The sequence below is a fragment of the Lemur catta genome, chromosome 17, assembly GCF_020740605.2.
Source record: "Lemur catta isolate mLemCat1 chromosome 17, mLemCat1.pri, whole genome shotgun sequence".
NCBI classification, from domain to species: Eukaryota; Metazoa; Chordata; class Mammalia; order Primates; family Lemuridae; genus Lemur; species Lemur catta.
In genome coordinates, this window is record NC_059144.1 from 11,745,281 (window position 1) to 11,771,186 (window position 25,906).

The window sequence follows — 25,906 nt, forward strand, 5'->3', positions numbered from 1 at the left end:
AGGTCACTTTGAAAGAGACTGTACAGCTTGCCTGTGGATGTCCTCTATACACAGCTCAAACAGTACTTACCAAGCACAGGTTTGTAGATGTTTGTTAACTTAGTAAATGATGGAAATAAATGAGGAAGATAATACTTTCGAAACAATGTAAAAAGAAATTTAAAACCAGTATCTCGATTCTCCTTATTCTTCCACTCCAAGCTTGCAGCCTTTGGATAATATGTGGAAAAGAACATAACGTATATTTACATTTCAAATTAACATATACTAAACTGAAATTATGTTGTTATTAAAATTCCTACCCTAAATTTTAAAATGTGACAAATAATATTGACAATCATGTAATGAAATATCTTAACAAAGCTCAAAAGATGACAGGAATGAATACTTCAAAACAGTAACCGTTAAAAACAGCATTTTTACTGAGTTTTTTAAAATTACCCAATGATACATCTTTTCAAACTTGCTCTACTATTTCATGCCCATATTTTTTCCACATGTCCTTTGTAATGATCTATCATTCCTTGCGCCTTTAAAACATTTAGTCAGAAATAATCAGGAGTTTTTTTTTTTTCTAAACTCAAAAAAGGCCATTTATAATAAACAGGAGTTAAAGAAACAATCCCTTCTCAAGGATTTCTTCCAATGCTACCTACATGCAAAATCAATATCGAAAGGCAAAAGCTATGGAATCTTGGAAAATGTATTCTCCTTATTAAAAACAATTCACAGGCTAAAATAACCAGGCCTGGTAGCCCAGCTATGGATTGTGTTTAAAGCTTTCATAGTGTTAATAGTCTCCCCCTCAAAAACGCATCACAGTGTTTGCATAGTGGGAGCACTCCAAAACTGCTCAATAGCTGGGCCCACCCCAGAGGAGCCACGAGGACAGCCTGGTTACTCCCACATTTCTTAGGGAAACATGGTACAGAGAGGGACCTTAGAGAAGACCTGTCAGTGGCTCCTAAAACTTATTAGACCACAGAGCTCTCCAAAGCAGAGCTTCCCAACTTCCTTCATGATATGCCCACTTAGAAAATGATAATATTTGTTCAGCACCTCAGGTAAAAGGATGGGGTGCTTTGGTTGCCCCAAGGGCAGAGGGGCTGAGTGTTCATAACCTATCAGAAGCTCTTCTCTGAGAACTCAACCCAAAAGGCAGGAGGGAGGTACAGACACACCTGTAAAACTCTGCACACACTCAGAGGGTTCGAGGTCTGCATACAAACCTCTGCCCTATAGCAATGCTATAGGGTGGTCCCTGGGGACTACATGACTTATCTGAGGTCACATAACTCATTAGTGACATATCCAGAACGAGAACCCAAGGCCCCCAACACATCCAAGTTCTAAATACTCTGTTGATTTCCCAAGACAAATGGAACCTCCAACCACTTCTGTACAGGTGGCGTTTGAGGTGCATATAGAACGGACAATTAGAGTTCAAATGTGGAGCTTCCCCAGAAGATTGCCCCAGTTGGGCTTTCAGGATTTTGAAGTCCTTGTGTTCCTGGTGCTGGCTTGAGTAAACAGGCGAAGAAAGGGGATAAAATTGCCCAGCAAGACGGAGTAGTCAAAAAGGACAGCCAAGTACTGAATCTTGAAGGACAGCAAAGAAAAGCACAGTTCCCTAAAGAAAACTGGAAAGAAGTAAAAGAAAGGGGGGAGAAAAACTAGAAGAAAACATCATGAGAAGAGAGAATCTCATGAAGGAGGGATAGTCACTGTCAAATAACCTCAAAGAATGAGGAGAGCAAAAACTGAAGAGTGCCTGCCCTCCCTCTGGACTGACCACGAGAACACCTCTGTGGTCCAGGGCCTGCAATTTCAGCAGTGGCAGGACAGAAGACAGGTAATACTTCAACGACTCGGTTGTGAAGGTGAAGACAGAGACTGGACTGTACCCAGGAGGAACTCAGAGACAAGAGAAGTGTTCACTAAGAAAAAAGAATCAGATTTTATTCTAAGCATATTAATGTTCAGAAATAGAGACCAAGAGACACAAATCACCTATTAAAATCATAAACTAAGGATTTCAGTTCTGTACGTAGTTGACAAACATAAGAAAAAGGAATATACGACATAAAGTAAGCCTGTGCTGGCAGCACAGTGAGATCACTACATATGCTTTCCTTCAGATCTCCTGGTATGCTCTGCCCGGTCCTGGTCTACCCGTTCAGCCTCTGGGCCTACCTCCTCCTCCATCCTGTCTTGCAAGCATGGAGATCAGGGGTGGGGAAGGGGTAAAGAGGGAAAAACACTTTAAACACATGCACATGAAATAGCATGTATGCCTGATCTTGTTGAATTGACCTAACAATGGCACATACTCTTCGTTTAGTAAACTATCACATAACATTACCTCAAAGAAAATGCAAAAAAAAAAATATGGACACACAGAGAGGAAACAGGCAGTATTTTCTCCTACTGAGAATAAGCCCATCACTGAAATATTTACAATTTTTCCCTGACCTGAATAACCATATACTTCAAAAGTATTTGAAGAAAAAAGCAGGTTTGGTCCTCAGCAATCTTCTCCCCTGATATGGCTGGCAAGAGTGGAGTGATTTCTTCTGGATAAACCTTTGCTGCAGGATAGAAAATAATGAGAGTTCATTCACCAAATTTAAATTTTAAATAGGGTTTAAGATTTTTTAAAATGGTATCTATTAAAATACATCTATCCATCCACTGGAACTGCTCACACTGCCCTCCAAGCCAGTGTGCACAAAGGGCCTGAAAACGCAGTACGGATGCCCAAGAAGCCACCTCTCCCACCAGACCATTCTTTCCCTTTCAAATTCTGCTTTGGTCAGCCCAGGATGAAACGCCAGTCATTGGACAATAAAACAATACACAGTAATAAATCAATGACCCTAACAGGAACGTTTCTTGAAAACTCACAGGATACCAATGGCCACCATTAATAGTCCCATGAGGCCACTATTATCCTTCCATAAATGCTGCATGAAAATACACAGCTGGCAAAATAAGATCCTGGGTGAGCAGATGAATGTCTACTTATGAACAATAGTGACAAGAACAACAGACAGCAGTTTTAGATGGCAGATTTAAATCTCATTAATAGCCACAAAAGCACTCCAGACTTCCCATGTGCCTGCACTTTCTGATATTGCCAACATCTGCCCCCTCCCTTCTATTCCTGTTTCCATCACTTCAGTAAATTTCTCCTGTCATCATTTCATATAACATGGGCTCCAAGTCTTTTGATTCTAATGTTAGTAAGAATCTACTGTAAATACAAACAGGAAATAATTCCTCTTTCAGAACCCATCTACATCAGGATTTCTAGTCAAGAAAATGAAAAACCAAGGAACTCCTCAATGTAAGCTGAAGAGTAATTTCAACAAGTAAGATCTGTTAACATTACTCACCATCAGCTACACTAGGGCTAGGATTGATGAGCGTCTCCAGTGTGCAGGGCCCCCTGGACGACATGACCGCTGGGAAACCAGGTACGAGGCAAGCAAAAATCAGCACCTGCTCTTCTGCACAGTTTGTCTGAAGTGCTTGAAGCCACAAAAGAAACAGCCTGATTCCTTCACATCTTATCTGAAAACAAAGTTCAAAGTAATGCAAATGAAATACATGTATTTGTAGAAATGCATTGCAACGTGGCATCAGTCCTGAGAAAGAAAAACTAGAAGTTAAAGGTATCTTTAAAGTACTTCACCAAGTTCTTCCCTTAGTGACAAGTAAGCAAGGATGCTGCAATATAGGACAAGGGTTAAGAGCTTAGGTTCTGGACCCAGAATGCCTGGGTTCAAATGCAGGCTCTGCCACTTTCTAGCGACCTGTGGAGACCACTTATTCTCCATGTCTTAGTCTCCCCATCTGTAAAGTAAGGATGATAAAAGCGTTTACCACAAAGGATTGTTGTAAGTATTAAGTGAGCTAATGTATAAAACACACATAATAGTGCCTGGCTCACATTAAGCACTATGTAAATATTTCCTATCAATAGTACTTCCTTCTGTAAAGCAACAGTGCCCATATCATCAACACTAGATTATCCACGAAAACAATGACAAAGACAGTCACCCTCCAAATGTATGTACTGTATGCACATGTTTACGATCTTCTTGAAAATCAGAACACTTGGTGTTAAATAAGACCTTGAAGGCCTGGCTCAGTGAGATGGAGCAGCTCTCCAGCTTCTCTGTCTTACATCCCTAACTCCAGCAGTCCCCAAACTTTTTGGCACCAGGGACCATTTTCATGGAAGACAATTTTTCCACAAAGTGGGGAGAAGGGGGCTGGGGGGATGATTTCAGGATGATTCAAGCGCATTACATTTATTGTGCACTTTGTTTCTATTATTACCTTATAATATATAATGGAATAATTATACAACTCACCATAGGTTGGGGACCCCTGCCTACTCTATTCTCTCTAACACCTTTGCCATGCTCTGAATGGTCAGCATCACCTGGTTGAAAACATCAACATAGGTAGATGTGCCCTTTTTCCTCCTCTACACTTACTTCCAAATTCATCCTGTTCCTAGAATTCGAAAACACACATCCCTCCATTTTTGTACTCCTTCCTAAACAGCTGAAAGATGATGTCAATAAAGGAAGCTAAATAAGCAAAAGAGATTGGAAAAAAGTCAGATGCAGTTGAAAGATGTTGTGAACGCCAAATGCAGGCAACTGGAGGGACTGTCTGATCTCCTTTCCCTTAACCTAAGGTGGTGCTCATGCCCCCAGCGCAAGAGTGTTGCAAGCTAAACATGAGGCTCTGGCAGAAAACCAAAAGGAGAAGAGACCTACCCCACCCCACAAAAATTACATACTTGGCTTTGCTGACTCCCAGCAGAAGTCAAACTGCATCAAGACAGACACCCTAGCTGGCAACAGTCCTATCCCATTAATGAAGCAGACTCACACCATACTTCCAGACATGCTCTGCACAAATCTCCATGTCCATACACACCTGTCCTCCTCTCCCCAAGCAGGTAGAATGAGTGGTAATACAATACTAGTCAGCCATCAGACAAAAAAAAATGATACAGCTCTACGTATAACTAATAAAATTATATTTAACAAGAGGAAATTTTCTATGAAATTCTATAAGTCTCCAATTTTTTATGCTAACTGTAATTAAGAGAACTAAATACACATAAGGCTAATACAAATATAAAATAATCTGATAGGTTTTAGTTATAACATTAATTATAAGAGGGACAAAATATGGACTCTGCAATGAGGCTATGAATAGCTCGCTTCTTTTTTTCAACATGTAAGAGATAGTCAACATATCAAGTTTTAAGTGGCTGTGATTGTTTAAACTATATAAAACAAAAAAATATATTAGCTTATTAAAAGCATTCACACAACTTAATTGGCTACAAGTGAATTATCTTACATAAAGTATTTACCCCAGGCTGGTTTTCTTTGCCACTAATGTTTTAGGGTCATCTTATCTCTGTATCAAGTAATATATGTCACTATAAAAGGTATATTCATTTTAAAATATGCCAATTGTAGCCTAAATTACAAGGTCAATCTGCAGCAAATAAATGTTCAAGAGGGAGGCCCTGCTGTTATTTTCTCCTACAGTAGTTCTCAAAATTGGTAAAATTAATTCACAGACAACTATAATTTTAACAACCAGATTACTGAGGTGAACAGAACCAGGTATGTTAGCTCTGAAGCTCAGAGGAAATGCCCTTCCTTTTATTGCTGATAAAACCGGAGCAGTTAGTGCCTTGCCCATGGTTCCTAGCTGGACCCAGCAGAACCAAAATTAGAACTCAGAACTCCAAACTCCGAAGCCCAGGTCACTTTCCCTAATGCCATTTAAAATGTCTCTCACTAACAATATTTGTCATATAATTTATCAGTTAAAAAATAAAAACTAAGTCAAGTGGTTTCTAAAGATCTTTTTTTTTCCAAATGGCCTAACATTGTTACTTTGTGGCATTAATAAATTTAAGAGTAATTAAAAATGACATTACACTATAAATACCTTAATAGAATTTCCAGTGTGTAGAAGCTTTTTTAAAGTTGAACCTGAAAGTTTAAAACAATGAATTAGAAATAGAGTATATGAATGCATATTTAAGATACATTTTGAAAATATCAGTTTTAGAAAGAAAAAAATGTACCTATGACAAAAGGTATAACTTTTTAAAAAACAAAAGAAGGCTGACCTTCAGAAGCAAAGCAATGTCACAGAAGGAAAGATGTTTGTAAGATAAAAGTACTTTCAGTATGTACCTCTTCAAAATTCTTTTAAAAGTCACAATGATTGATATTAAGGTAACCCAAATGCCCACAGTGGATTATGTGCAAATATCTCTTGTCATGCATAAAATGAATGATTTTGTTTAAATCTCTAAAGGTAAAAATGATGTAAGATGACTGCTCACAAAACATTTTTACAAGAACATTTTACAAATATTCAGGATGGCATGTTTCTCTCCTGGCAGTGACGACCACATTTATGGGGCTTGGTCCATCAATAAATCCTCTAGCAGAGCGCTTTGGTCACTGTCAAGGAGACAAAATCAAGATTTACTCAGAACTACACCAGTCAACTACAAAAACTTTGGTGCTGCAGCCCACTGTAATGAGAAATGTCTCTCTTAGGAGGATGGAAACATATTACCAAGTATTCTATAAATGAGTTCATGCCCTCAGTATGGCAATGGCCTGGCAACCCCAACAAAATATCATATGTAGTCTCTAAAATGGGATCTTAACCCCCAAAAAGGAGAAGACCTTTTAAAATATATTAGAAGTCTTAGGCAAGAGAACTTTTCTCTCAATCAAATTGCATATCTTTTAAGAAAAAAAAATCATTAGATTCCCTGATGGAAAGTTTTGTACAATATTTTTAAATTAGATATCAAATCATATTTACTCCATCAATGAATTTCAAAGAGCTATTTCACCAAGAAATTGAGCCAGTGTCTCAATGACTGATACAAGCCATATCTATGTGGATAGATACACATATGACAGCTAAATGCATACTCTTTAGAAATTCATTAACCAGAACAAAATCACTGGCAATCTGAAGGAACCTTCTACTGTTTATAATACCTAACACAAAGGATGAGTGGAAACTCATTATCATGACTTGGACTGGGTTATAGCACTGAAATCACTAATGGTTTTTGATTGAGTGAAAGAAGTTCAAGTGCCTCCGCCACCCACTCCCACCCCACTTGCACCCTCACCCCCAGCCATACATACCTCTCCCTTCACCAAACCATACCCAGTAATTTTTTGGTCTAGAGCCAGCATTTGCTAGGCTGGGCTCTCTCTCACAGCTAAGGTTCCAGTGGCTGTGACCATGGGACTTTTCTATCCCACACCCTTCCTCAACCTGAGTCCTTGTACCTTGCCCCCATGATTATACATTCTTAAACCAAGTTTGTTCTGTCTCAGTTTAACATTTTCTTCATTACACCTTAGGAGGGCCTCATGATGGTTGGCAGAGCCAACAGACATTGGAAAATGGATAAAGTCTGCACAGACAGTACTCGTCCCAACCATCTGGCTAATTCATCATCCTGCAACACACTCTCGGAAATACTTTCTCTGGGTCATTGTGTATGACCACTGGTGATTGCTAGTCCTTCCCCTTTTGGAGAATGATCCAACGTGGTTTTTTTTAAGCTATTTTGCCTACCTATAGATGACTATATCCACTTTTCCCTACACAGACAAGAGAAAAATAAATATAGAAAGGACAGACTTTACAAGAGACATACAGATGATCTATATTAGTCAACAGTCCCCAACTTTTTAAAATTAATCTGCTAATTTGTTACAACACCAATAGAAAACTAATACACATGTATTTGGTCTATTCCACCCTTTATTCAAAAACTCTTTTGTACATGTGAAGCAGTAATACCTTAGCAGTTACAAGTTAGATTCAGAAGCTAGACTGCTAGAGTTCAAATCTAATTTCTGTGCTTACTAATTGTGTAAAGTAAGTCACTTATTTAACCTCACTATGCCTGAGTTTTCTCATCTGTAAAATGGGATGACAACAGTGCCTATCATAGACAATTGTTAGTGAAGTTTAAATAAAGTAATATATATAAATGTTTAGAACAGTGTCTGGTACATGGTAAGTATTAATACATCATGTACGAGGCACTGTTATTCTCTACGGGCATCAGCTATTCTCTAAGGAACTCTTTTTAATAAGAACATTAGAAAGAAAAATTTGTGCAGTGGGAGCACATAGCAGAGGGTTTCAACACACAGACTGGTGATAAGTACCTAAGAGCCTTGCTCGTCCTCTTTAGGTATTTTTTAAGAAATATCACAAAGATATTTCTATTCTAACTTAAAATTATCAAACCCTTTCTCATTTTAATTTTTAAGTGTCCATATATGTGTGTGTGTATATATGTGTATATATATCACAGCTGTTTGGATTTTTAAACTCTTCATCCAAACTGTGATTATACCCACCCTCATCTCTTTTATGTGCCTCATCAGCTCTACTGGTTGCCACTTTATTGACTCATGCGAATAAATGAAATAATGAATGAGTAAATAAAATCTAGTTAGTTGGGTAAATTCTATGAACTTCTAACTTCTATTGGTTAACTTTTACTGTATTTTAACCATAAATATCTTCTGAATGTAAGTCTTACTACTTTTGAAGAGGCAGTAGAAATACCAGGGCTGGGACTAGAGAGAGAAAAGTGAGGGGTTTTGAACAAAATTTAAGGGGCACTAAAAAAACTCAGTATTCAAAATAAATAATATTTTAATGTAATAGTTTTTAAAAATAAAGATTAATGCAAAAGAGTCTCTGATGAACAATATTAAAATTTTAAATACTAGTGTTGTGCTGAACCATACTGGAACCTGAGGTAAAAGGAAAAGTGTGTACATCCTCCTATATATGTTTTTATATATTTTTAATGGTTAATTTTTTCCAGAACATTACTACAGTTGAAAAAATATTGAAAAATTTAAAATCAGGTATAGTAAAATTCACAGCATTAGTTTAAATATTTTATTTATAGCAAAGAATGTATTATAATTTTGCTTTCCTAGATTTAATGGAAGCAAATTCATCAAAACATTTTCAAAACCTATGTCCTTGCTTTAGATTTTCAATTGTGATAGCTGCCACATTTGACAAGTTCTCTTTGACCATTTTTTATTTATTTATTTTTGAGACAGAGTCTCACTTTGTTGCCCGGGCTAGAATGCTGTGGCATCAAGCTCACAGCAACCTCAAACTTCTGGGCTTAAGCAATCCTTCTGCCTCAGCCTCCTGAGTAGCTGGGACTATAGGCATGGTGTCCGGCTAATTTTTTTCTATATATATTTTAGCTGTCCAGATCATTTCTTTCTATTTTTAGTAGAGACAGGGTCTCGCTCTTGCTGAGGCTGGTCTCGAACTCCTGACCTCGAGCGATCCTCCCACCTCGGCCTCCCAGAGTGCTAGGATTACAGGGTGAGCCACCGCACCCCGGCCTTTGACCATTTTTTAAAGTGACAATTTTTAAACGATCTTTTAAAGATATTAAAGATATTTCTAATCTAACTTTAATATTACAAAATCTTATTTAATTTTAACTTTTTAAAAACTCCTTCTCAATATCATGCCTCAAACTAAATAACACACAATGCAATATACCACCAGGCGAGGGGCGAGAATGTAGAGAAACTCCCTCCGGGCTGCAGTAGGGACAGCCTGCTGGGAATGGCCAGTGGAGCAGGAACACTGAACTTTCTCTCTCTACAAGATCCACACTAAGCACAAGGAAATTAATAAAAATGAGCTCAAAATGGATCAAGGACCTAAATGTTAAACATACAACTATAGAACTGGTAGACGAAAACATATAAGATTTTTGTAACTTTGGGTTAGGCAAAGATTCCTTATATGTGACACCAAAAGCACAATTTATAAAAGAAAAAATGATAAATTAGATTTCTTCAAAATTAAAAACCTCAACTCTTCAAAAGACACTATTAAGGGAACGAAAAGACAAGCCAGAGATGGGGAGAAAATATTTCCAAGGCATATATCTAAAAAGGACTTGTATCCAGAATAAGGAAAGAACTTTCAAAATTCAATATTAAGAAAACAAACAACCCAATTTTAAAATGGGAAATAGATTTGAACATACACTTCACCAAAGAAGACATATGATGGCAAATAAGAACATGAAAAGATGTTCATTATCATCAGTCAATGAGATGCCACTACTACTAAAATAAAAAGACCGACCATACAAAGTGTAAAAGAGAATGTGGAGCAAGTGGCATTCTCACACTGCTGGTGAGAACATAAAATGGTACAACCACTTTGGAAAACAGTCTAGCACTTAAACATACACTTTATATGATTCAGGCATTCTATTCCCAAGAGATAGGAGACCATATGTCCCCACAAAGACTTGTACACAAATGTTTATAGTAGCTTTATTTGTAATAGCCAAATACTTGAAACAACCCAAATGGCCATCAATAAGTGAACAGATAGACAAATTATGGTATATGAATACAATGGAATATTGTACTACCCAGAAATAAAAAGGAATGATATCTATTAATACATGAAATGACACATATGAACCTCAAAATCATTATGCCAAGTGAAAGAAGCCAACCAAAAATAGTATATACTGCATGATTCTATTTTTATAAGACTCTAGAAAATGCAAGCTAGTCTACAGTGACAGAAAAGCAGATCGCTGGCTGCTTGGGGTCTGGGGGCTGAGGTGAGGAAGGGTGAGAGAAAGGGATTACCAAGGGGGATAAGGAAACTTTTGGGGATGATTTCCATGTTCATTATCTTGATGGCAGTAACAACTTAACAGATACATAACTACTTCAAAACTTATCAAAATGCATATTTCAAATATATACAGCTTATTGTACATTAATTATACCCCCAATGAAACCATTATTTAAAAATAAGGGAAAAAATAAAGATCAGGTGGCCTGGAAGTGATTGGGTGAAAGATCAGGAGGCTGGAGGTCATGGTCAGACAGAGGTCTGCATGATGGCAAGGGTTAGGAAGCCACGGAGACTGGGCAGGGGAAGGAGATGATGGGTAACTTGACATGAAGGAAAAGGACTAGGAGAGAACCAAAGCCATGGAGAAAAAAGGCAAATGAGCAGGATATCAGAAGACATGGCATCAACAAGGAGGGAGAAGCTGGCATGGTCAAGGGAGAGAGAGGAGCCTCAGACAAAAGTCAGGTTTCAGGTGGCCAAGCAGGTGAAAGAAGGAGGCTAAGGCTGTAGGGCTTTTGATTAACCCAGACAGAGGACTTCCAAGGGGCACAACACAAAGAAGTGGCTGGGTAGAAAAGAAACACAGAGTAGTAATGGTGAAAGTGCCCAGAGAGGACCCCAGAAAGACACTGAGTTGACCCCACACTGCCAGGGGCATTAGTTCCAGCCATCCTCTAATAAACATGGGGTGTGCAGGGTTCCTGGAGTTTGCTCAGCCTGGTTGTGATGCACTTCTGTGGGAGTCCTAGTGTGGCATGCATGAGGGGACCCTGCTCCCTCGGGAACAGTGGGCTACAGTATGGCCTGATTATGAGGGAACAGGGAAGGCTGTTAGACTCAGGCTCCCAGGAGAGTTTTAGAGTCAGTGGGCAGAAGGAATTTTGAGAAATGAGCCTGGTCAGAGGTTGTGTTCACATCCCAAGCAATGTGGGGCCCCAGGTGTTAAGCCAGGAACACTCTTGAAAAGTCAGAAACAAATTTGCAGCTTAGTTATGCACTTGGTTTTCATGGTATGTATATGAAAAACCTAGTTGAACAAGCTAGATTTAATAGTGACTCAGATATAAAAAACATGCATCAGATATTGCACATATGTGAATTTCCTACCTACTGAGTCCTACCCCTTTAAACCCAAGGGTTATTTATTTTTAACATTTCTCATCATTATTATTTTTTTTAGAAATAGGGTCTTGCTATATTGTGCCAAGGCTGTACTCAAACTCCTGGGCTCAAAGCAATCCTCCTGCCTCAGCCTCCCAAGTAGCTGAGACTATGGGTGTGTGCAACCATGCTCAGCTATTTTTAACATACAAAATATTAATATATTCTTTTACCCATTCAACACGTATCTACTGAGCACAGGCACAGCACTATCCACTGAATGAGATAGGAAACTTGCCTTCTAGTGACTCATTAGCAGTAAACATTCTTAAAGGGAATATAAATGTAACTTTTAAGTCCTGAGTTGATTACACATGGGCACATGAAGGGGTGTCACAGCCCGGCCTTGCACCAAATATCCCTGGTTTGTGCCACTCTTTCTCATCTCCTCACTCCCTGTCAGTTCTCATTACTGCCGGAGATAAGGCATCAAGGAGCTACCTTTATCCACCAGATTTACTGGCCTAAAAATGACTTCGGGAAATATTCAACAAATAATTTTTTTATTTGTAATCATAATGGAAGCTTATAAATAGTGGAGTCATAGATTAGCATACATCACAGAAGTCATGACTGTCGTGTCAACTACTCCCCTGATATTCTCTTGTTCTCCAAACACCACTTGAAAAAGTACCTCCAGATGCTTGGAATAACGAACCTGTGTTCATTTCACATCACAAAACTTAGAGTTCAAATGTTTCCTGATTCACTGCTTTAATGCCAGGAGTCAACCATTAAAAACCAAAACAACGTGAAACTACAGACTATTTCTTTCCTTTAAAACAGCTTTAAGGGAAACAGAAATGTCTCTGTTTGCCACAAACAAAACAAGAAACAGACTTCAAGCATTGTTGATATTTCAAACTATTTTCTTCCTTCTCAGGATAATGTGGCTGTCAGGTAGGTCTGAGAGCTTTTGAGACTTGCAGAATATAGAACTTGCTCTTATTTTGGGTTTCTCTGCTTAGTGACATTGTCATTTGTAGTGTGGGACAGAAAGTATACTGTATCAGTGGTATATAGATCAAAACTTCAAATGTTGAAACCCAACATTTCAGAGTACCTTGACCCCTACCAGCTGCAACAACATTTAATTAAGAAGTTAATACAGCAGTGTTCTTCCTATTAAGTAAGAAATATTCGCTACCTAGAATGTCAGGCACTGACTGGTGAGAGGGCCCCTGCCCTGTGCTCAGAGGTTTTACAGAAGTCAAGAAGCCGATACTGAGGAGATACGTAAGGCACATTCATTTCCTTAGATATGTGATGTTTACCTATAGTTTCTTAGTTTCAACAACTAACTCAGTCAAGACCTTGAGTGACAAATGGGAACAATTTTAACAAGTCCAAATTGACTGGAAAAAGTTCAGCAGGAACAGAGAGGTATATAAAAAAGTGCATATAATTACAAATCCACAATCTCTTATCGGCAACTTCAAAATCCAAAAGGCTGTGAAAACTGAAGCTTTTCTGTGTAAATCATTAGTGGACAGAACCTGATCTAAATTCATATGTTGGCAATACCTGAATAAGGCTATTTTAGGTTTAGTTATTCCACTGATGGTTAATATTCGCACCTTAAGGTATAGAAATAATAACTTGCTTGGCTAGAGAGTACTGCCCAGACCCCTGGAGGTGTTCCATACAGACATTAGCATTGTGTTGATGCTCTAAATTGCTTGCTTCATTGTACATCAGTGCACCACACTGCTGTTCTAAAATCTGAAAATGCCTGATTCCAAAGCCCATCTAGCCTGAAGATCATTGTAAAAGAGATGTGGACCTGTACAAATACCAATTTCTACCCGATTTGATTAATCATATAAAAATATATTTATCTGAAAAGAGCCTGTTTGACTCAACCATTAAGTATATAAGCAGCAATAATAAAAAAGGATGATTCTATACGCAAATGATCATACTTCAGCGTTCCGAAATATGACTTATTCTGACTACTTTATAGCAACAGCTTGTTCTACATTGCCAGATAAACAACACATACTGCTATTATGATGGCCCAGGAGACCTAGTACTTGGCAATCCCAATCGAGGAGTCTGAGGCCTGCAGTCATTGTTCTTGATAAGATGCTACCAAACTGGGTAAAAAACTACTCATACCAGCAATTTTAACCAGTTTATGTGGTATTAGGCAGAATTAAAGTAGTACCACACACTGCCTACTAGATTCATAAAGTTTCACAACACAAAAGCAAATTAATTTTCACACATAGTTCTAATAAGTTTATGCATGCTGAGAAGGGCCCACTAATCTTCAGACATTCTAAAGTGCTATCTGAAGAAAATGAGTATAGTTTTCATACAAATGATATAAACAAAATTGAAGAAGGATTATATCTAGCACAGATAAAAAATACTGCATGCAGTTATGTCTCATTGTCATCCATTCCTACTATTCGATGGAGCATCACAAATCCCCATGATGTCTCTTTAGATTATACTTTGCATTTAAATTTTTTATTTTTACTTTAATTGAAATACATAAGCTCAAAGCCTCAATTAAGCAAAAATACTATGGACAACTCTCTAAAATTTAAAGGAAAACTTTCTCTGTGTATTTGAAAGATTTAAAGATCAAGGTACTACCTTAAAGTAGTGATTCATTCAGTCCAATATGTGTATTTACTATGCATGCTTACTTTTAAATTCATAACATACAACTTCAGTAATTCAGTTTTTATAAGAGTCAGTTACACTTTTCACATAAATAATCCTAAATTAAATTTAGGATTCTGAATTTTGGAGTACCCACTGATTGTGCCATATTTTTTCAGGTTCCACGACTTTGTACATAATCATCTCCCATCAAGAAAGCCCTTTCCACATTTTCCACACTGCACCTGTTCATCTTTCAAGGCTCAGATCAAAGTTACCTCTCTTGAACCCTTCCTCAACTCCTCTGCACAGAATTAATCAACTTTTCTTCTTTGCTACCATCATTCTTTCATAGCGACAATCATGCTGCAATTATTTTTCTCATCTATTCCCTCACTAGGCAAGAGGCCTATATAACACAAGGATGGTGAGATATTTTTGTTTCTGTCCCAAAAGTTTGTATACAAATGTCTCTTCCTCAATAAATACCTGAATGAACAAATGAGCAAATAGAGTTAGATTCCATTATCAGGTCATTCTCTCCTCAAATATGATTTGCTAAGTAAGAAAAAAATAAGTAAAAATAAATAAAATTTTTTAAAACAGAAAAACTGTAGGAAATGCCACACTCCTGAATGGCAAAGGATTAAAGCAGACACTCTTTAAAACAAAATGCAGGATTCACAGTTAATATCCCAGAATTACTCCAGGTGTGCTGTGCATATTAAACTGGAATGAGACACTGTTAGATGTTAAGAGCTGGACAGAAAGGGCAGCCATGGTAACTTGCTGTATTTCAAGTTTCCCCTCACTGCCACATCCTAAAGCATTCTAGGGGAATAATTTTGAGTCAATGACAAAGCCTTGAAGAACAAGATTGCTTTGTAAGAAAAATGTAAAATTATTTAAGAAAAATACTCTAGGATTAGTGTTTTTCAAACTTCACATACACAGGAATCCCCTAGGGTCCTAGTTAAAAATACAGACTACCGTGATTCGGTTGAAACCCGAGATTCTACATCTCTAACAATTTCCTGGGTGAGGCTGATGCTGCTGGTCTATGAACCACACTACAAGTAGCACGTTTAGAGATAGATATATTTTCTTCCAAAGTCCAAGTTGGGCTTATCTTCATTTTAATTACCATATCCTTAGTAATAGTCCCTGCTATAAGCTATCTTGACGGTGTTAATTACATAAAACATTACTGAAAATTCAACTGGAAAATATCTGTATTATTAAAAAAGTTTTTTAAATTGCTCTTACCTATACTCTGGTAATGCCATCGAAAGAAAATTCGTTCAGGTAGAAACTGCAGTATTTTCTATAAAACAAAAAAAAATACAATATAAACAAAATAAACAACGAATGAAATCACACATTTTCATGATAGGCTACTTGCTATATATAAGTCTCAGAAAAGGAAAAGAAAACTATTTATAATAATATAAACACTGCACTGTATGCTATATTCCTATAAGATAGTTTCTTTTACTTGCCCCAGGCATGCTTCCTCCCCTGAATGTTTTAAAGAGATGACTGTCCCAAGTTTACTTCTCTTCAAAAGAAAACAAGAAAAAGAAAAAACCTAAAATGATTTCATCTTAAATAGTAGCCGCTGCTTAAATATTAAAAGAATAATTTCCCGAATGCCAGATTCCCCAAGTTTCTTCTTTTGCACCTTCTCCTTCACATTTCCAATATAATCATTATTAGTCTCTGGACAAAAAACAGGGTTAGGAAGAAAGATGAACAACAAAGAGGATCAGACTGTAAACAATTCAGTGAAACAAGAAAATGAAATTGGTGGCAAGAATTTAATGGAATCAGGGAACTAAAAATAAGTTTTAGGATTGTAGTTATAAATGCCCCTGAACCTCTTTAAGTTTCACTTTTTTAGATTCCACATATAATAAGTGAGATCATGTGATATCTGCCTTTCTGTGCCTGGCTTATTTCACTTAGCATAATGTCCTCCAGGTTCATCCATGTTGTCCCAAATGACAAAATGTCTTTCCTTTTTAAGGCTGAATAGTATTTCACTGTATATCTATGCAATAATTTCTTTGTCCATTCATCCACTGATGACTGCTTAGGTTGTTTATATATCTTGGTTATTGTAAATAGTGCTGCAATAAATGTCGGAGTGCAGATCTCTCTTCCACATTTGGATTTCAATTCCTTTGGATACACACCTGGAAGTGGGATTGCTGGGGCATATGACAATTTTATTTTAAGTTTTCTGAGGAACTTTCATACCATTCCAGATTGGCTATACTAACTCACTTTCCTACCAACAGTGTACCAGTGTTCCCTTTTCTCCACATCTTGCCAACACTTATCTTTCATCTTTTTGATGACAGTCACTCTAACTGGTGTAAGGTGATATGTACTGTGATTTTAATTTACATGTCCTTGATCATTAGTGATGTTGAGCATTTTTTCATAAACTTGGCCATTTGTATGTCTTCTTTTGAGAAAGTCTATTCAAGTCAGCTTGTTATCTTTTAAGCCCATAACTGTAAAAGGTATTATATATCTTATGTTACTATGTGATAATGCTGACATATATTCAAACACCCACACACATCCCAAATCCCATTCAGTGAAAAACACCTACACACTAGGCAACAGGCTTCACATTTGAAGCACAGGAATAAAATTAATATGAATAAAATGTTTAGTACTTACTTCCTAGGATTTCATGATTAGTGGGCAAGAGAAATGATTTAAAAAAAAAAAGCATATAGTTCAGCCCCCCAAAAAAAATCCTGACATGGCTGGGCATGGTGGTTCATGCCTGCAAGCCTAGCACTTTGGGAGGCCAAGGCAGGAGGATGGCTGGAGGGCAGGAGTTTGCAACCAGCCTGGACCACAGCAAGACCCCATCTCTACAAAATTTTTTTTTTAATTAGCTGAGCATGGTGGCTCACACCTGTAGTCCTAACTACTTGGGAGGCTGAGGCAGAAGGATCACTTAAGCCTAGGAGTTTGAGGCTGCAATGAGCTACAATGATGCCACTACACTTTAGCCCAGGCAACAGATTGAGACCCTGTCCCCAGCACCCCCACCCCCCAAAAAAGAAAGAACGATCCTGACAGAAGTTTGTATGAGGTACTACAGAGATAAAGGAAAAAGTGCCTCTTCTCAGCAAGGGCTTCATGGACTGCTTCCTGGACAAGAGGATACTTGAGCTGAGACATAGAGGATTAATTAAATTCACCTACTGGAGAACAGGGACAGAAGGAAGAGCATGGAGTAATGCCAAGAGGCAAAGACAGCTTAGTGTCCTAAAGAACAGCAGCTGCAGGAGGGTCAGCTTGGCTGGTAGAAGGGTGAGAAGGGGAGGAGATGGGACTGGAGAGGCAGGCAAGGTTCAGGGGTTAATGTCCTAGTGGAAACAGTGCACAGTCCCTGAACAGGTTTCAGCTGAAGGGGAATTTGAGCTAGCTGAGAGGAGAGGCAGAGATAATTAATGAAGAAGCAATGGTAGTATTTCAGAGGGGGTATGAAATGGCCTGGACCAAGGTCAGCAGGGTAAAGAAGGGAAGCAATAGCAGTGCTATTTGGGGGGCAAAACTGTCAGGATGGGTGGGTAAAGGGGCTGTGGTAAATGGAGGACTCCAGAATGACGCCCAGTGGCTTAGTAAATGGAAATGCTTTTATACCAGAGATCAAATCCAAAAGGAATTTTAGGCCTAAGGAGAATAACCATGTCAGGTTTGGTTCTGAACATCCTGGAATATGAGGTGTCAATGGACTATCTTAGTAGAGATGTCCTTCTAGGCAACTGGATATATGGATCTGGAGTACAGGAGCAGCATTTAGATGGTAAGAGATACATGTAGCAGCTTAAGATGTGTGTATATGCGAGCTCTCTGGGACAGAGTTTAAAATGAGAAGATATAGCCCTGGTGGTATCAGTGAGTTGAGGGATTTCTGCTAAGAAGGTTAAGAATGAAGACAGTAAAGCAGTAGCTGGAGACAAATGTGCTCAAATCAAAGGAGGAATTTTTGATGTGCCAGCTGTTTGAAGGCTTATTTATTTTAAAGATTAGAAATATGTATGACTATTTATATGCACAACTAGTTTTTATTTTATTTTATCTTATTTTTACCCAGAGCCATGCCCAAGAAGCCTTGAGCAAGTGGACTCCTATGTGCACAACTAGTTTTTAAAAGTAAAGATGTTGGAAAATGTGGGAAAACTGATGACACATAAAAAGATACTTCAGTGTTAAATCAAGTGAGCTCAATGTTCTCTCTTGCCTGGAGAACCCATCACCTTTGTCAGCCAAACATCAAATTCCAGGCACGACAAATCCATCTATAAAGTGCACAGAAGCAAATGGCTGTTTGAGAAGAAAAAAAATCAAAATAGGTCTCACCTTGCGATATGGACCAACATGAATTTTAGACGACTAACACAAAAAAGAGCTAAATATAAAAAATTGGGTTGTTACATTAAATTCCATTACATTAAAGGGAATCAGAAGAAGTAAATAGTTTTCTATAGAATATCTTAATAACAACCCACGTGAACACTGTTCAAACAACAGACATAAACCTAAACATCTTCATGACACAAACAAGAGTGAGACCCACAGAGCTGGCTACCGCCTACAGGAAAACATCACAAGCAAAGAGGTTGGAACAAGAAACCCAACAACTCTGTAACTGAGAATGAGAACAAGGGTCTCAGCAGTTCGGCTGCTGAAAGGACAAATGAGCAACTCTGGAGCCACAAATAAGTACAATCTGGATGCACTGGGGCAGGGGGCTCCAGACTCGAGAAAGATGGCCTCCATTTGCATCTAAGCATTATGATTCCTTAACTCATACTTTCTCTTCACTGAAAAATTACCATAAATCCTGGTTTAGTGTCCTGGATAATAAATTAAAAACAATCATTGCAAGTTGAGTTCTCTGGCAAACATGCTGCAATGGAGGAGTTGGGAGTGCAAATGGTTTATTGAGCAGTCACACCTGTGAAAGAGAGAGGGCAGCAGGATTGGGCAGGGGAGCCTCTGACCACAAGGCAAAGCTGACACATCTCTGCCAGTGTGAGCTCTGCGGCAGAGATCATGGGAGTCCTGCATGATGAGAAACGGAGAGGCCCTTGTACCACTGCCTCACTCGGTCATTGGCTGGGGGCCATGATGAGGTGAGTGTGACCAAGGCTAGAAAGCTGAAGGTGTGAACAGCTGGACGCCATCAGCTAACGCCTCCTCATTGCCAGGCAGAAAATTCTTTCTTGAGGTGAATATGAGCAGCACATCTCCATGTGTGCCACAATGATCTTCAAATTATTCATTAGAATATTTTCATCATATTAAAAAGCTGAAGCACTAAGAGAAGCATCCCCTACTTCAGAGACATGGCCTCTGTTTCTCATCAGTTGGCTGCTACCTCACATAGATGGAAGCCTGGTCCCACTGAGTCCCTCTCATACTTTCTGCCTCCTTCCTTGCAGTTCACTCTGCCTAAGCAAATGGCAAAGCAGTGACTTGGTGTCCTATTTTCTCCCTTCAAGGGGACCTGGCACCCCAGCTACATTCCAGAATCATCTTCTGAGCCCATCTTGGCACTTAATTTAAAATTTTCATATAGAAAGTACAGAGAAAATTAACTTGGACCAGATGAATGCTTAACATGCCCGCTGTTCTCCAGATCTTTAATTTAATCAGGGAACCGATTTGGCAGTGAATCATGCTTTTCGGTTTTCCAAAACACAGATTGGTCTTCTTGATTTAGTTTTCTTTTGTTAGTATACAACAAAGAAAAACATCTTTTTAATAGCAAAAAAGAAAAACAGAGACTATATTAATAGCAAAATGATGTGTATATAGATGCTTGGATATTGTCAGTCTGCCACAAAAGCAGTCTCCAACTTATTCTGAGGTCAGGCCTATCATCATCACCACTTATGGACAAAAGTTTTCAGATTCACAAAATGGATGGACTTTAAAAGACACTCAGAAATAAACTCAATAAGGTTTGGGTATAAAACACATGCCCAATATCTGAGCTACTAAGAATATTCCCAAATAGACACAATCTTATACAACAATTCAAAGGCTGAAACATTACCCACACTGATGCTTCTTTTTGTCCCCAAATATTTCAAGGGCCATTCTTTTATAGATTAAAGTCTGTGAGGTCAATAAAAATAAAGCCCAACACAACTGTCTATGTCTAAATGCTAAGCCTGTCCCTCAGAAAGTCCCTGATGAAGTCTACCTTTACTGAGGCAAATACAATCTGGCATTTCTTCCACTGCAGCCAATATTCTAAGCTATACTGCTGTGAATGCCACATAAGCTATTGACATCTTGTTTGTAGTTTCACTGGAGAGTAAAATAAAAAAAAATTCAAGAAAGCCACACAGTGTGAATAAATATTACTTTTCTGAAAAACACATGGCTCTCTTTAATGCTCAGTGCTCAGCTGCATCTATATGGTAATCCATTATAGCACACTCGAAATCAAAATTAGGTATTACTACTGATCAGCACATCAGGGAATCTGTCATTCTTTTAACTGATTATCCATAGTTCTTTTTTCTTCAGGACCTACTGCATGACCAGGAATAATGTGAAATGTAAGCTGGAGTTTATACAAGATGCTATAGTGTACTTTAAAACTCCCGGTCTTCATTTAATTTGTGTGGGAAATTTTTTTTCGAATCATTACCAGATGATTGCAACACATCCCAGTGGACTGACACTTGATTTCAATTCCACTTTAAAAGTTAGGACAGTGAAAAATAAGGAAAATATTACATACTAATTCATGAAAAGTAGTCTACTAAAACAATGACCAACTAAACCTGCTATGTCTGAAAGTAGAAATCTGGGGAGCAATCTTTCCCCAAATTTGTTGCACGACAGAAGGGCACTGGGTAAAGAAAACGCCAACCGGGAGGAAAATAGAAGACTTGGTTCAAAAGAATAGAGGCCATAGTTACTTGACCTTTGGAATAATAAACATCCAGAAAACTTACAATGAGAAAAGGGCAGTTCAGTTTAAAGAAAACATTCTGTGAATGCCTGTATTACAAGCAGAGCCAGGTTTCAGAAGGATGCATATGCAAAGAAGCCCTATGGCACAGATGCTTCCAGGAAGACTTACAGAGAAGGGGACTTATTTTTCTACTGTCTTGGGCCTGGCCACTCACCTCTTACTAAAAATGACTCAACTCTTTGATACAGACAGAATATTTACATTGAACTCTGAGTTTCAACACTTGTTTGGAATCTTAAACTTCAAATGAAATAAATGGAGCTAAAATGAAGAACTAGGTAATCTTAAAAATAAAATGACTACATTTTTAGCTAAAAAAGTAATGCTTTTCTTCTTAGACCAGCAATCCCTTCCAGTATAGTGCACTATCTAATCACTAGCCATACTGTTAGGGAGTAAAGAAAGCACAGCTCCATCTCATCACATCCTTTTCAGTCTTTAAGACCAAACTCAAACATCACCTGTGAGGAGCCCAGCTCAACCAGACCCTTCACCAACATGCTTCTCAGCTGGAGGGGCACGAGACAGGGGCAAAAGAGAGTATCAAAGAGCACCAGCCCAAGATGTATGGAACCACAGAGTGGAGAAAAATACTATCAATATTGAACAAAATGAATAGACAAACAGATAGAAAAACATTTTTACAGTAGTCCCCCCTGATCTGAGGGGGATACATTCCAAGACCCACAGCAGATGCCTAAAACCACAGATAGTACCAAACCCTATATATACTATGCACAAATTTCTTCTTCCTTCTTCACAATTTCATGGATAGAAGAGTCATTCTTACTGTAGGATCTTAGCAATCTCAGCATGTGATTTTTTTCCTTTCTTATTAAGTTAAGAATTTTCATCTTTTCATCTAAAGGAAGCATTTTACAGTTTCTCTTTGGCATATCCAAATTGGCATATCTTGAGCCTTAAAGCCATTATGAAGTAAAATAACGGTTACCTGAACACAAGCAGTGTGATACCACAAGAGTTCATCTGATAACCTAGACAGTTACTAAGTGACTAACAGGTGGTAGTGTACACACTGTAGATACGCTGGACAAAGGGATAGATGATTCACATCCCAAGCAGGATAGTACAGAATAGTGAGAGATTTCATCACACTACTCAGAAAGGAACACAATTTAAAACTTACAAATGGTTTATTTCTGTAATTTTCCATTTAATCTTTCTGGACCTCAGTTGACTGAAAGTAACTAAAACCTCAGAAAGCAAAATCACAGAAAAGAAGGAACACTATTGTATTAAGCACTCAAATGCAATATTCAAAACATTTTTATTAGGTACAAAAAATGCAATATTCAAAAATTTAGAAGCATAGCCACTTGATAAATTTCAAGAGGTTATATTTTTTACTTTGCTTAGGAGCAGGCAAAGGTTAATCGCTTTTTAAAGAAAATCAAATTGCACTAGACTCTTCACTTTTGATGAGAGAACATTTCAGCAACCTTCACAAATCCCCAGATTAGTAGCATATAATTCTACCCATAATATGTGGGTTTTGCCCTGAATAAAGCACTCGCTAAAACAAATTCAAGAGAAGAATCTCACATAGGAGATCTCAGTCACAACCAAATCTGCCATGCTATTCTTCATTTCATGCAAGCTTCCATTTTCTGTCTAAAAACTACTGCATTTTTCAGATTTCTCCAATTTTTGTATCAGCACAACTAGTTGGCTGTCTTTTCATGCCATTTTTTAGAAAAAGAAAAGCAATTCACTTTCAGAGAGTTTCCACATAAGTGATGAGTAGAGAAACAACAAAGTCCCAGTGAGAATCCACGACCTGGTCCCCACCACCCTAGAAACTTAGAGGATTTAAATTCCTGCCCCAGCACTATTAGAAAGTGTCATACACCTGCAGGTCGGCTCGGGACTGGTCACCCTGTCAAGTTCACTCAGCAAATGCCCAAGGTATGCAGCAACAGCCCATGCATGGAAGGCTTCAAAGCCAGACTCTTCCTTCCAACCTGTCCCGTGTCACAAATACATCAAACACTAGGTGTCACTCTGTAACAGCCACCACACTGCACAACCAAACAGAAAACAATCCACAGAAAATTTGCGAGATGGCAAGTATTTGTACAACTCTCTCCTAAATGTATATAAAAAAGAAACCAACCCATCCAAATGGCATTAACACATTAATTTTAATTAACTTCAAGGGAGGAAAAAAGCTCCTTACAGGCCAGGCGCAGTGGCTCACGCCTGTAATCCTAACCCTCTGGGAGGCCAAGGAGGGTGGGGATCGCTCGAGGTCAGGAGTTCGAGACCAGCCTGACCGAGATCCTGTCTCTACTAAAAATAGAAATAAAAATTATCTGGACAACTAAAAATATATATAGAAAAAATTAGCTGGGCATGGTGGCGCATGCCTGTAGTCCCAGCTACTCGGGAGGCCGAGGCAGTAGGATCGCTTAAGCCCAGGAGTTTGAGGTTGCTGTGAGCTAGGCTGACGCCACGGCACTCACTCTAGCCCAGGCAACAAAGTGAGACTCTGTCTCAAAAAAAAAAAAAAAGCTCCTTACATAACTTCTGCTGCTCTAACAATAAATACAACATGCTCAAGTTTTATTGTGAATTGTCCATATCTTCAGCCCTGATGCAGTTTCTACCATCTGCCCTTAAAATATTCTTGGAAGCATTTTTGCTAGCGCTGGCTTCTACAGAATCTCCTCTTGAGAGTGTCAGCTACCAACAAGTCAAGTGGCACACTGCATGAGGAAGGCCAGCATGCCAGGAAGCTTAGGGCACCTCGGCTGCAACCCATAATCACAAGAATGTAATTTCAGACTTCCACGAACATCTTGTCTCTAGTTCCCCTTCCCCCAAGGTGAACTGAGCAATTTGGCAAGTCCTGTTGAGTCAATCCCAAATTTCTCACTTGTAAGTCTTGACGCAAAAGGGAGACCGCAGTCTTGAGTATTAAATTTGACAGTTACACTGTCCACTGAAAATGGCTCCTTTCCACTCAAAACACTGGTGGTCTAATTTAAATTATTAACATGTTGTAATATGATAATCAAATTTTAACTGGGAACAATGCATTCAAAGAATCTCCAGAACAGACTAGATGTTTACATTTTCTTTCCATCTTTCAGTTTGTAGAGATCACAAACATTTCACAATCAAAAGCAGACACCAGAATAACCACATGCTATAGAAATAAAAGATGTGGGCCCTGTGTTTTATTATTTCCCAAGTTTCCAGAACAGAGCAGAGGACTGAGGAGCAATTACAGAGCTAATTCACCAACACAAGCAACACGAGAGACCAGTGAGAAAGGGCACGCTGGCCACCTGGCCCTCTAAGTATGATCCCTGCAGAGCAAGGCTCAAGGAGTAGAGCAGATCACACTATGCCAGAACAACACTGCTATCATTTGGGGTCGCTCCCAACCAAGGGTTCAACATCAACAAAAATCACAAGCATGACTAGCATTATAAAGAAAGCCACAATGATTACACACTTCTATTACAATTTAAAATATTTATAACACATTAAAATATATCCACCATGTCATAAATGTGACCCAATATTCTCGTCATGATAACTGGTAGCATTCATTTTCCTTACCAACTGGAACTCGGGGAGGCTTTGGGCATTGGAGATGGGTGTCTGTGTTGGCTTAGTTCTTTTTAAAATATTCTCCAGGAAATTTGAATTAATACTGGCTTTTTCTCAATTCCAATCAGTCATTTGGAATTAGGACAGTGACCCAGGAGCTGCATTCAAACTTGGAATCATTATTTTAAAAGAAAAAAATCCACTGAAGCATCCAAATATTTGAAATCCTCAGTAAGAACTTAAATTTCAAAGATTTAAGAAGAACCTGCTTATCTTGTTCATTTCATTTGTTCTTGTCCCTTCTCCACTCAATAACAGTAAAGTGGTCCTTACGGGAAAAAGAAATAAAAAGCAGTAACAGCCTGAGAGGTCTGTGGAAGAAAGTTCTTCACATCGGTATGGGGAGAGGGAGCAGCACGCAAGTGTATTTGCACACTGCACATCCTGGAATAAGTAACTCAAACAAAAGCAAAGGAATGCAGGGGCTGTGGAAACTAGTTAATTGTAAAAATATGATTCTCCTGCCTTGCTATGTATTGAAAAGGCATTAGCCATTGTATAAAGAAAGAAAAGGGACTGTTACTTAATCCTGTAGGACACCTGGCCTGCATGTGTTGCCTTGCCTAGGATTCAGCCCAAGCATTTCACTGAAGCTCCACAGGAGCTGCTGATTTGTTTTCATTTTCAAAGAATTATGAAAGATACACAGCTCCAACAAAAGAAGCAAAGGGAAGTAGGGAGAGAGGAGGGAAAGGAGGGGAATAAGAAAGGGAAACA

At 38.4% G+C, this 25,906-nt stretch overlaps 1 protein-coding gene across 3 annotated transcripts in view; it reads right to left on the reverse strand.

Moving 5' to 3' along the window:
• The window catches only part of RALGAPA2 (Ral GTPase activating protein catalytic subunit alpha 2), a 316,728-nt gene that overhangs the window by 250,013 nt on the left and 40,809 nt on the right, over positions 1–25,906 (reverse strand). For all 3 annotated transcript variants that reach the window (XM_045529190.1, XM_045529188.1, XM_045529189.1), the window contains exons 4-8: positions 15,793–15,850; positions 5,992–6,035; positions 3,396–3,573; positions 2,473–2,588; positions 71–209 (exon numbers count right to left, since the gene is read on the reverse strand). In XM_045529190.1, the coding sequence (XP_045385146.1) occupies positions 71–209; positions 2,473–2,588; positions 3,396–3,573; positions 5,992–6,035; positions 15,793–15,850 (535 nt within the window). The remainder of the gene's footprint in view (positions 1–70; positions 210–2,472; positions 2,589–3,395; positions 3,574–5,991; positions 6,036–15,792; positions 15,851–25,906) is intronic.